The following is a 13286-nucleotide window of genomic DNA, read 5'->3' as shown; positions in this document are numbered from 1 at the left end:
CACCGTAACAATTTCCATTCAGTAGTTACCCATTTTTCCTCAAAGGGATCTACAGCCATTTACACACAGTAATCATGCATTGTGGAAATAGGAGCCCCTAGAGCATTTGGGGAATTGTTGGGCACAAGTCAGAATTGACATTATATTCAGGACCCAAAGTGCCCACATGGCCCTCTTTTAGAGTAGGAGTATATGGGGATCAGGTAATAATAGAAGGAGTCCATCCCAGATCCAGCTAACAGTGGGTCCTTCAGGTCATCAGACCCATACACACCTGGTCCTCAAAAGGTCAGACAAGATGAATGGACATATCTGATGGTTGAAATAATTGTCACATTGATTCCTTGACCCTGTTGGGATAAGAACTAATGAAAGTACAAAAGGCCAAATGAAAGCTTCTGAAATTAACACCATGATTCTCCTCCCTAGCCAAGATAATGAATTAAAAACACAACTGCATCCCAGGGAATGGTAAAGATGTGTGCCACCTTCAAAGGGGTGGTGGTCTCTGTTAAATTCCAATCTAATTTGCTGGCTAGCCCCTACAAAAACTTGACAGAAGCCTGAGCATGAGCAAGACTCCATTTCTAAAAAACAAAACAAAATAAAGCAGAAAAATCAGCTGGGCATGATGGTGGATGCCTGTAATCCCAGCTGCTCAGGAAGCTGAGGGAGGAAAGTCACTTGAGCCCAGGCGTTAGAGGTTGCCATGAACTATGATGACACTACTGCACTCCAGTCCAGGTGACAGGGAGACAGACTCTGTCTCAAAAAAACAAAACAAAACAAAAACTTGACGGATCATGGCAGATAACAGCAGAATACTAAAACTTTACCAAGTAGCACCCCAACTGCCTGAGCTCAAACATAACAGGTGATCACAGTTCATCTTGCTAATCTTTCTCTTTCATGTTCCCTGAGAACAAGACTGACCAGAATCCTGGAGAAGCAATGGGTAGCAGTGATTGAGTGGATAGTGAATGGGACACAGGATATTTTGGGTGAAGACGATGGAAGTATTCTAAAACTAGACTGTGGTAATTATTGCATGACTCTCAATGTACCAAAAATCATTGATTTGTATGCTAACAATAGGCAAATTTTATAGTATATAAGTCATTTCTCAATACAAGAGTAGATAAAAAGATATGTTAGTCATAATAACTCCTCATATATTTATGTACTATAGCTCTTTTTTTTTTTTTTTTGTGGTTTTTGGCCAGGGCTGGGCTTGAACCCGCCACCTCTGGCATATGGGACAGGAGCCCTACCCCGTTGAGCCACAGGCACCACCCTGTACTATAGCTCTTATACCTATTCTTCCAGTTACCAAAGCTTTTTCATTAGGGTTTAATCCTCTCATCCAAATAAGCAGAGGAATGCCTCAGCATTCCTCAACTACTCCTGCAGAGTAGTTGGGCTGTGAAGTCTTTGAAATTCTTTTCTCATAACACCTTCTTTGGCCCTTGACCCATCTGTGATAAGAATCTCCAAATGAATTATAATATTGAATTCTCACCATATTGTGCTCACTGGAATTTTACAAATTCTAATTGTTCTTCATGCCAGTTTACCTTTACTAAATACAGAAAGATCTTTGTCCAGTTTCATCCCTTATCCCCAAGGTGCGATCATAAATTCATATCAATTCCCAAAGTCCTTTGTAATTTTTTCAGACTAGATCTGCTAGGGTTGAATTAATATTTTCATTCTTACCAGCAGTTGCATTTATATAGGAAAATGTTAATCTTTTAAAGATGAACACAACTTACAAAATATTTACATTCTTTTATATTAACACAGTTCTATAATTGTTCTTAAACTAGAGTAACTGTGAATTCAGTTTCTCCAAAGAGCTAGTACAGAGGTGCCAGGACCTGGATCTAAATCTTATGATTCCATGTTGCGTGCTCTTTTTGCTATTCCATACTGTCTCTCATGTCTTATAATTTAGGGAAGAATGTGCCAAAAGGTCACAGATAAAATAGAGGAGAGACACATTACTTCCAAAATGAGGTTGAGCGTGATATCTGAATTAGGTTTTTAAGGATACGAAAATTTTAAATATGATAAATTGGGTGGAGAAGGGAGGATATTTACTGGCATTCCAGGAAAAAGAAACAATATGGGCAAAGGCACATAAGTAGTTTGGGACTAGTGCAGGAAAAGCAATGAAAGCTGACTATGGAGTAAAGACTTGAAAACCTGTCCATAAATTAGAATTTAACGAATTATAATATTTGTACTCCACGAAATACTATACAGTCTTTAAAAATTGTTTATGGAGCTGGGTGTGGTGGATCATGCCTGTAATCATAGCTACTTGGGAGACAGAGGTGGGAGAATTGCTTGAGCCCAGCAGCCTGAGACCAACTGGGACAATATAGTGAGATCCTCATCTCTACAAAAAATGGAAGGAAAATAGCCAGGCATGGTGGTAAGCAGAATACTCAGGAGGCTGAGGTGGGAGGATCACTTGAGCCCAGGAGTTGGAGGCTGCAGTGAGCTAAGATCAGGCCACTACACTCCAGCCTGGGCAACAGAGTGAGACCTCATCAAGATAAAAGTTCAAATTTCTTAACATGGTAGCTAATGATTTTCAGGATCATTTTTGTCTCTTGCCCTGCAGAGTATGGGTTTTAGACATTATTTGTAGTTCAGAGAATATAACCAGGTACTCCAGCCGCCTCACTGTGAATGTTCTCTTGCTTTCCTCTTCTGTCTGGGAGGACCTACTCAATGGTAAAGATCTGGCTCAGATGTCATCATTTCTGTAAAATCCTCCCTGAGGTTTTCGCACATGATTCAGGGCCATTTCCTCTTATAGTTACACCTGTCACTGTTCTAGAAGAGTTTACTTCCCTAAAGCCCCCAAAAGCTTATGTGAACTTCACCTCATTTTCCTTTGTATTCTTGGCATCTGATACAGGCCTGTTGCATAGTGCGTTGAAAGTCATTAAATGTTTATTGAAAGCAAGACTGGCTTAGACTCTGCATCCTTGAGCCATATGCCAAGGGAGTCACATTCATTTTGAGACAACCTGTAGGTAAAAGATCATGACTGTCTCTTGATACACATGTTGAATACAGCACACATTCACATTATTCACATAGCCCTGCTGTGGACCACCTGTATTAATGCTTCCTTTCCACCTGTTTCACCACACTTGTCTGCAGATTCCAGACACTGCATCAGCTATCTTTATCTTAATAACTCTTTTTCATACCATATTTTAATTTTCTCTGCAGCATCCCATAAAACTACTATTACCACAACAATAATGAGTCTTTTAAAAACTCAAATAACTTTCCAAAGCTTTCAATGCCTACTTTTCTAAAATAAAACACTGTTATAGCTGCAAGTCATTGTGTGTCATGGTTGAATTTGTCATAAGTTATGTTCCGATGTTTTGAATTTGAGAAATTAACAAATTTGGAAATTTTATGTTTCAAAATTTATATAAGACCTTACAAATTTTTTCAATAAAAGTAATAATGATAATAATATCTTTTGTTTATTCAGCTCTTCCTTCAGGACCGGATATATACTCTACATATATTTTCCTCTTATACTTACCTGACTAATTTAAGTACAAAACTAACTTTGATGAGATAAAATAATTCCCTTCCACTCAAAGTATATTTTGATCAATAGTTATATCTTCAGCCTGATTCCAGGATTTTATAAAAAGATAATAAGTCTGTTATATACATCCAAGTTTCTGATACATCTCACAAAATCTTCTGTCTCTAGCTCCTTTGTTTAAATTCAGAAGTAAGTCTCAAAACTATGTTAAGGTTGGGCGGCGCTAGTAGCTCAGTGGGTAGGGTGCCAGCCACATACACCAGGGCTGGTAGGTTCAAACCCAGCCTGGGCCAGCCAAGAAAAACAACAATGACAACTGCAACAACAACAACAAAAAAATAGCTGAGCATTGTAGCGGGTGCCTGTAGTCCCAGCTACTTGGGAGGCTGAAGCAAGAGAATTGCTTAAGCCCAAGAATTTGAGATTGCTGTGAGCTGTGATGCCACAGCACTCTACCCAGGACGACAGCTTGAGACTCTGTCTCAAAAAAAAAAAAAAAAAAAATTTAAAAATTTAAAAAATAAATAAATAAACTATGTTAAGGTGGACATTACAACAGTTAGGTCTTAAGAGACCAGTTCTCTTCTTTCATCTGGGTTTTAATTCCAAAGGATTTCAGAGTTAGTGTCTTTTTAAATTTGGCTAGTAGTAGAAAAAGCTGCCTACCTAGAGCAAAAAAGGGTGTCCTTCAGGGGAAAGAAAAGTTGAAATGAAATTCATGAGTATGCTTTGTGTCATTAACGACCCGATAATATGGAAGTGGCACTCTGTGAGAATACTTTGAAAAGGAGCCACTGTATTCATCTGCTGATGTGCAAGTAGAATCGTTTTGATTGTTTATAGGAATAAATTATAAGAAAAATAATCCCATTTTTTAGAATCTAAAACTTCATTTACACAGATTTTAACATATCATCTATATGGATTGCTTTAGTATACTTAGTAATGACTCTTGCCAGAGTAGTTGACAAAAATGATTAATGTTTAATCTTCAGTCTTATTTAATATAAATCATTTCTACTTCCTTTTATAATATCTGGCATCTAAAAACGAAAGCAAAAATGTTTCATAAATTTTGGGAAAAGACTGGCACTCAGAACACCCAAACAGCCAATTTTTTATTACGTATGGAAAGAAATATGAAGAAAGCTTATAGTTAGATGAACTCTACAAATAATACCAATTCTATATTTTACCTAGCATTTTTGTTTCAAACTTTCTCCCACCAAGGAACACTATAAGGAACAAGGTTGGTTGAATTTCATCTTGCTTGGTTTGGTCGGTGACTAGCAGAACGTAGAAAAAGGAACAGAAGCAAGAATATGAATAATTTATGAAGTGACTTACCAGCACAGTATAATTAAAAATTGACAGTATTAAGGTACTCTCATAAATCAGCTATTAGAAACATAGTCTTAGGGCGTATGGAGACATGTCCTATTGATTATTCCCTTCTCCCCAAAGCTATGTCCTAAATTGGCCATAATCTTTATAAATATATACCCATGGCCTACGATGAGACAGAGGTGGCAGCAGCTGCATCTTCTATTTGGTATAACTCCAACATTGGTCCTGGGTCTCAAGTGTAATGACCATTCACTTCTAATAATACATGGGTCATTATGAAAGTTTTGAGATACACAAAAAACAAGAAACATAAAATCTACACAGTTGGAAACATATTAAGTCCTCCCAGCACCACTAATAAACCAAGCAAGTTGAAACATGCATGGGTGAATCAGAAAGGATGTTGCTAACTGTGTTTCTTGGAAGTAAAATAATGGACTGTAATATGTCAGTCTGCTCAGAATTTCTGTAGTGACCCATGATATTTAGTACCTATAATGGATAGGTGCTTGGGGATGCCAAAATAAATGAAACAATTCTTACACTAAAAGAGTTCTAATCGGGCGGTGCCTGTGGCTCAGTCGGTAAGGTGCCGACCCCATATACTGAGGGTGACGGGTTCAAACCCAGCCCCAGCTGAACTGCAACCAAAAAATAGCTGGGCGTTGTGGCGGGCACCTGTAGTCCCAGCTACTCGGGAGGCTGAGGCGAGAGAATCGCTTAAGCCCAGGAGTTGGAGGTTGCTGTGAGCTGTGTGATGCCATGGCACTCTACCGAGGGCCATAAAGTGAGACTCTGTCTCTACAAAAAAAAAAAAAAAAGAGTTCTAATCAAGTCGTGAGACATGGAAGAAGACAGTTGTAATGACATGTTATAGGAGCTATTATATCAGAGGGTACAGAGTGAACATGTGTGAGGAAACAAGGCAGTTCCATCCGGAAGACAGGGCAGGAAAGGCTTTAGAGGAGATGGGGCTTGAGCTGGTAACTATGTGTGAGGTGGGAATTGAAGTATGTGATGAAAAGAAGTTGGGGAAGAACATACCAGATAGGAGACGCTGCATGGGCAGTAACAGGAAGGCACAGGAATAGCACAGCATACTCAGAAGTAGAGAGCAGAAGTCTGGCTATTACAGGCTGAGAAGGGAAGGGGAAGAGGTGGGTAAGGAGAGTTTGTCTAATAGACACAAAATTACATGTAGACAGGAGGAATATATTCTAGTGTTTTATGGAACTATAAGGTGACTACAATTAACAATAATTTATTGTATATTTTCAAATAGTTAAAACATTTTGAATGACACAGGAAATGATAAATGTCTGAGGTGCTAATTACCTAATTACCCTCATTTGATCATCACACATTATATACATGCATCAAAATATCACTCTGTATTCCATAAGTATGTACAATTATAATGTCAACAAAAAATTTAAGAAGGAAATAACATAGCATGTTTAGAAAACTGAAAGTGGTTAGACACGGCTGATGTGTATGAGGAGAAAGCAGTGAATGGTAACATTGGATAGGAAGACAAGAACTAGATCACAGAGGACCTTATATGTCATGCTAAGAAGTTGGGATTTGATCCAGAATGGGACTAGACGCCAACTAAGGGTTTTATGCAGGGGTTTTTGATTTTGAAAGATCACTGTCTACTCTGCAGAGGACGGAATGAAGTTCAGGCAAACTGGAGGCAGAAACACCATTAGGAGGTGACTGCCCTAGGTCAGATAAAAATGACAAGGGTGGCTCAGTGCCCATAGCACACGGGTTATGGTGCCAGCCACATACACCAAGGGTGGGGGTTCAAACCTGGCCCAGGTCAGCTAATCAACTGCTCAGGAGGCTGAGGCAAGAGAAGTCGCTTAAGCTCAAGAGTTGGAGGTTGCTGTGAGCTGTGATGCCACAGCACTCTACCGAGGGTGACATAGTAAGACTCTGTCTCAAAAAAACAAAAAAAGAAAAAGAAAGAAAAGTGACAAGGGCTTGAAATGCGATGGAGGGGATGGAGTTAAGGGGACCAGCACAAGCTCAGAGGGCAGAGCTTCCAAGGACAGGACAACAACGTGGGACAGAAGCTGGGAGAGGCCCTCATGTTAGTGCAGAGAAGAAGGCTAAGCTGAACATTATAGAAATGTCACTTCAGGAACTCATATTTAATCTTGTATTATGGACAAATTACAAGGAAATACAACACTCTCGATGACCTACCATGGTCATGGACTTCGGATGATTTTCTAAGCTTCTTGGTCTGTAGGAAATAGAAATAGAAAACAATGTTTAAAAACCAGCAGGAGGGGAGAACTAAAATAGTGCACATGGTGAACTAGTATGCCATTGTTTAGCATTTTTTTCTCACTTTCACAGAGCAACTGTCATTTAAGATAGAAGTATAAGACTCTCAAAGAGTAAGATAAAGCTTTTTGGTATATGATATATGGATCACTCTCACTCCACGTTAAATAAAACTATTGACCCACAGTCTCATTACTACATTTTACACTCTCATAGACTTACTTAGGGTAAGATTCCAGCTATCACTTACAAACTAACAAATTTCCTTGAAAGTCATAAAGAACTAAAGGCAAACATAAGGCGTCACTCAAGTTGACTGATGGGGGCTATTAAAAAAAATTTAAAAAAAAGACATCTGAGACTATTAAAGTGCTCACTTTTATATCCCTATTTTCCACTATTTCCACCACTAAAAACATTTGACAAAAGCAGTACCATAATTCGGAGTTGATGCAGAGGTAATCTAAAGCTTATTTGCATGCTGACTGGACTGAACCCAGCTAGTCAAAGTGAGGCTTCAGAGATGGTGGAGGCTGAAAGCTGGTGTAGGTTTGTAATCTTCTAAAAATAATCGTATCAGCTGGAAAGAGCCACGAGAGCTCTTTTGCCCCATATCACCCTTTTGCTTCAAGGCCAGTCTAAACCTATATAAACGAGCCTCAAATCCATCATGAAAATAGGCCAACTAAACCCAAATATCTGAACTGGTAAAACACATGTACATTTATATTCAAATTTTCTTATTTTAAAATAATTATAGAAAAAAATTCCATAGTTTCTCTCAGTAACTCAGGAGATCCATATTCAGTTTAAATTAGCTTTACTGGAGCATTTGTGGTATGCTAGGCATCACATCACATTCTTTCATATTAGGAGAAAAGTCATAATTAACCTACCACTTTGCCAACACTATATTAAATCTGCCAAGGGGTTTTGATTCTCAAAACACAGCTGTATGTGCAAATGGCATGCTAAACAAACATGGCTCATGACAAACCAAAATGCAACTGTGACTGTGGTCTGCTGCTTCTACTTTAAGCTTTTTTCACTCAAGGAAGCTTTCCCTTGGCCACTGGATGAATACATAACAGGTCAATGAGTTTTTGACCACTCTAGGCCAACAGTAAGTCCTCGCTGTGAGGCATCAACAGTCTCAACTCGGTAACTGGAAGGTCCATCTTCACATTAATCCATCCTTTCAACCTTCATTCTAACGCAGGACTTCTCCCCTTCTGTCAGCTCAGGACTGTAGCCGTGGATGTCACTGCCTTTGGAGACCAGTTCCTGTCCTCTTTGCTTGCCTCCTTCAGCATTTTCAGGAGGAGGGAGGAGAAAGGCAGCAGGATAGCTCTTACTTGGCTGGTAGCCTCAGGGTCTTGGCTTGGCAAATGGCTGAAGGTGCTTCTTCCTCTCTGGAGCTTGTCATTGCTAGGGACCTCTGTCCTGCAGTTCCCTTTGACCCACGCTGATGTATCTCTCTTCTGGTAGTCACGTGACACTCCTTCCTCAGCCCCTAGAAGTCAGACATTCTCTTCCGGTTTCTTGTTGCCGGTATCCTTCCAGGACCCCTGGGGCAGAGCCTAAGATAACTTACCTTTTACAGGTAAAGTTCTCAGGGAATTGTCACACCCATCCTTTGTCACACCCAAGATGAGGAGGAGAGCCACCCAACACAGCCCCTCTTCCGGGTTGCCACAGCTTCCCTTAGTTTTCTCAGGTGTGAGAGAATCACTAGTCCTATGTGTTTCCCAACTTTTAGGGGACACATTTCAAAATACTCCCAAGAAACTCCTCATAAGGTTCTAAGTAAAAGGGGTATAATTACTTGGGGTAGACAGGAGCTCATGACATGATAGACCCAAAGAAATCTCTTCTCCAATCTTCCCCACTCTCTAGTTTTTATATCTTAGTTTTTGCCAAGGGATAGAAGTCATGGAGTGGGTTCTTTGAAATAATTTCCTTCAGAAACTCTGCACATGGGGAAAAGTCAATCTGACTTTGGGAAAAGTCATTAGCATCTGAGGAACTAGGTTAGGAAGGGTCTCATTTTAATGTCTTACTATGTTCTTAATGCCACAGGGTTTGTGCACATACCTTATAGTATCAGATACTGAGAGTCTTCTAAAATAACAGATTAAAGATTTAATGTTAGTGTAAAAAAAATCTGGTCATACAATATATAGCATGAGGTGGGAGGATCACTTGAAGCCAGGAGTTTAAGACCAGCCTGGGCAACAGTGAGACCTTGTCTCTACAAAAAAACTGAAAAATTAGTCAGGCATGGTAGCATATGCCTGCAGTCCTAGCTGCTCAGGAGGCTGAAGCAGGAAGGTTGCTGAACCCCAGAAGTTTGAGATTACAATGAATTACGATCACACCACTGCCCTTTGGCCTGGGCCACAGACTGAGGCCCTGCCCTGTAAAAACCAACCAAACGAACAAACAAAAAAATAAACTTAGGGGATAAGTAATTTTGTAGTAGAAAAAATATCTTAGCTCACCACTGTAATAATAGGTTCCTTAGAGGTGACCGTGTATTCCATAAGGGCAGAACCTGGCTTTCCTTTTACAGTTCTAACAAAATTATCACTCAAACAGCCATTTTATGCTAGGCAAAATATGAAGCATTTTCATATAATTCATCTTTTTTATCTTATGTCAAGATAAAAAGTTCTTTAAAATATATTATTTACTATGTATATATTCTTAAATTAAAGCATTAATTTTAAAAAGAAAGGAAAACTTACCTTGGTTTTCTGAATCTTTCTTTGGGCCTTCTAATCAAATCTTCCAAATGTTTATTTCTCTCTTCCAAGCTGAAGGAAGAAACAATTAAATTTTGTGACTAAAATTGACTTTTATAGACCAATTTTTTAAGATTCATGGAAGGATTCATTGAGTAGATAAATTCAAATGGTAATCTAGTTATCTATACAACATATATCCATCTCACCATATAGAAACTTGGGATTATTTCCTAGCAACTAAAATTATTTGATTGGTTTTTCCCTTTATATGTTCCAGTGGTGAAGTGAATTACTCCTTTATATATTTATAGTAGTACTACTATATACTACTATATTTACTACTATAAATATATAAAGGAATAATTATTCTTGTATTTGTTCAACTGTTGTAGGTTGAGAACTGATGCCTCTGTGTGAGTAAACCCAACATGATCTGGGGGTAACATGTTAAAAGGAAATCTCCTGAGCTGGGAACTACTTTTCACATGGCAAAAATGTGTGACAGTGCTGTAGGACGGTTACAGCATTCATAGAATGCAACCTGCTAAAGATTTACTTGTGTTCTATTTGTATTGCTTATAAGCAAGGGAGATGCTAGTGTTTTCTCACTGTCCAGAGAAGGGAAAATTTAATTAAGATACTCTCTTCTCCAAACCCATTTTCCCATTCAAGGATCTTATAGGAATTTCTTGTGGTTGCTGCAACAAATTATCACAAACTTTGTGGCTGAAGGCAGCACACGTTGATTTGATTCTCTTCTAGAGGTCAGAAGTCCTAAATCTGTTTCACTGAGTTGAAATCAGGGTGTCATCAGGGACATGCTACCTCCAGAGGTTCTAAAGAGCATCGTTCCTATGCCTTTGCCTCACTGAGCTCTAGAGAGATCCACATAACCCTGCATCACATCACCTTTTCTCCCCACAATCCCACTGCTAGATTGCCTCTTCATCTTCTGTCATCAAATTTCTTGCTATCTCACACTCTTATAGGGACTATTGTGATTGCTTTAAAACCCACTCAGTGTAGCTCACTGGCTAGGCCACCAGCCACATACACTGAGGCTGGCAGGTTTGCCAGCCCAGGCCTGCCAAACAACAATGACAACTCCAACCAAAAATAGCTGGGCGTTGTGGTGGGTGCCTGTAGTCCCAGCTACTTGGGAGGCTGAGGCAAGAGAATCACTTGAGCCCAAGAGTTTGAGGTCGCTGTGAGCTGTGATGCCACAGCACTCTACCCAGGGTGAAAGCTTGAGACTCTATCTCAAAAAACAAACAAACAAAAATCACTCAGATAATTCAAAATAATCTTGCCAATTCAAGATCCCAATGTAATCACATTCACAAAGGCTCTTTTGCTATATAAGGTGACATTTGCAGGTTCCAGGGGTTAGGAGTTGAATATTTTGGAAGGACATTCCTCAGCTGGTTGTAAAAATAAACAGAACCTTATATCAGATGACATTCTATTGCAGAGGTCTAAACTGGAAGGGTCAGGCAAGTTTGGAAAATGAGTGAAGCCAGCTGAATGGTGATACTGACAAATCAAAGAGCATATACCCGTAGGCATATTCCCCTTCCCCTAATGGAAGAAGTTGCTACTCAGCTGTTACCGCATGGTACCAAGGGGAGACACTGCAGCAATGGTGTCAGATCTTGTTTTTAAAAGAGATTTTTATGGAAATTTTTCCTTTAAAATTTTGGCAATTTTAAAATATTTTGAACATTATATGTACAAAACACATGTGCCTCGGGATATAGCTTGTAGGCTGTCATTATGAAACCTATACACCTTTTGGTTCAGAGATAACCAGGCTTTGTTTTCAAAGGGTAAAGAGGAGAAGATGCCAAACCCAGGACGGGAATATTAAACAGGCCATTGGAATACCAAAAGTCTGAGTCCATCATTCTTTATTATCAAAGAAATGGCATAGAATAAATCTGTATCTCTAGAGTTGAAAAGAATGGACCCAACTCATGGCGGAGGAAAGCTATCCAAGGAAAGAGAATGAAAGTTTTTCCAAGTGTGCAAAAAAGGAACAGTAAATACAGTCATGCAATGCTTTTGTGTATACAGCTAAACACAAAAAGCTACGAACTAAGCCCAAGAGAGTGGAGCCCTCGGTTTATTGTAGAAGGCATGTCCTCCTAGGAAGACACGAGAGGCCTACACTGAGAGCTAGCAGCACCATGGAGTAGAGTATAATGACTGGTTTTGTTTTAATTTGCATTGAATGATGAAGAGTATATTATGTCTTTATTTGCCTCTCATATATCTTCTTGGTGAAGTGTCTGTTCAAATCTTTGTTCATTTTTGTTAGGTTGTTTTCTTACTATTGAGTTTTTAGAGTTCATTCCATCTGGATAGAAGTTCCTTATCAAATACATGCAAATATATGTTCTTTCAGACTGTGGCTTGTCTTTTCATATGTTAAAATTTTCTTTGGAAGAGCAGCTTTTTAATTTCAATAAAGTCTGATTTATCAAAAATTTCTCTTATGGTTCTTGCTTTTTGTGACATATCTAAGAAATTGTTGCCAAACCCAAGGTGACAGGTATTTTCTCTTATGTTTTATTCTGGACATATTATACTTTTAGTCTTTATATTTAGGTCTGTTATCCATTTGGAGTTTATTTTGTGTGTGGTGCAAAGTGTATTTTGGCACAATTTGTTGAAAAGACAATCCTTTTTCTTTTCTTTTTTTTTGAGACAGAGCCTCAAGCTATTGCCTGGGTAGAGTGCTGTGGCATCACAGCTCACAGCAACCTCTAACTCCTGGTCTTAAGTGATTCTCTTGCCTCAGCCTCCAGGTAGCTGGGACTAAGGCGACCGCCACAATGCCAGCTATTTTTTGGTGGTAGTTGTCATTGTTTGACAGGCCCGGGTGGGATTCCAACCCGCCAGCTCTGGTGTATGTGGTTGGTGCCTTAGTCGCTTGATCCACAGGTGCCACCTGACAGTCCTTTTTCTACTTCACTGTCTATCCTTTGTAAAAAATCACTTTTCCATATTTTTGTGAGTCTATGTTTGGACTCAGTCTATTCCACAGATCTTTTCCCATTTTTACACCAAATGCTTCCTGTTTTGATCATTTTAGCTTTATAAAATGTCTTAAAGGCCAGGTGCAATGGTTCACGCCTGTTATCCTAGCACTGTGGGAGACCGAGGCAGGTGGATTGCTTAAGCTCACAAGTTGGAGATCAACCTGAGAAAAAGTGAGACTCCATCTCTACTAAAAATATAAAAACTGAGGCAAGAGGATCACTTGAGCCTGAGTTGGAGGTTACTGTGAGCTACAACACCACAGCACT

The 13286-nt window shown here is 39.2% G+C and overlaps 1 protein-coding gene across 2 annotated transcripts in view; it reads right to left on the bottom strand.

The window, feature by feature from the left end:
* Positions 1 to 4811: 4811 nt before the first annotated feature.
* Positions 4812 to 13286, bottom strand: part of CAGE1 (cancer antigen 1) — a 56755-nt gene continuing 48280 nt past the window's right edge. For both annotated transcript variants that reach the window (XM_053601048.1, XM_053601047.1), the window contains 3 exons: positions 9979 to 10047; positions 7148 to 7187; positions 4812 to 4872 (listed from right to left, as the gene is read on the bottom strand). In XM_053601048.1, the coding sequence (XP_053457023.1) occupies positions 4822 to 4872; positions 7148 to 7187; positions 9979 to 10047 (160 nt within the window). In that variant the 3' untranslated portion in view covers positions 4812 to 4821. The remainder of the gene's footprint in view (positions 4873 to 7147; positions 7188 to 9978; positions 10048 to 13286) is intronic.

The sequence above is a fragment of the Nycticebus coucang genome, chromosome 9, assembly GCF_027406575.1.
Source record: "Nycticebus coucang isolate mNycCou1 chromosome 9, mNycCou1.pri, whole genome shotgun sequence".
Lineage (NCBI taxonomy): Eukaryota > Metazoa > Chordata > Mammalia > Primates > Lorisidae > Nycticebus > Nycticebus coucang.
The sequence above is the reverse complement of the archived record's forward strand: the minus strand, read 5'-3'. Positions and strand labels throughout refer to the sequence as shown.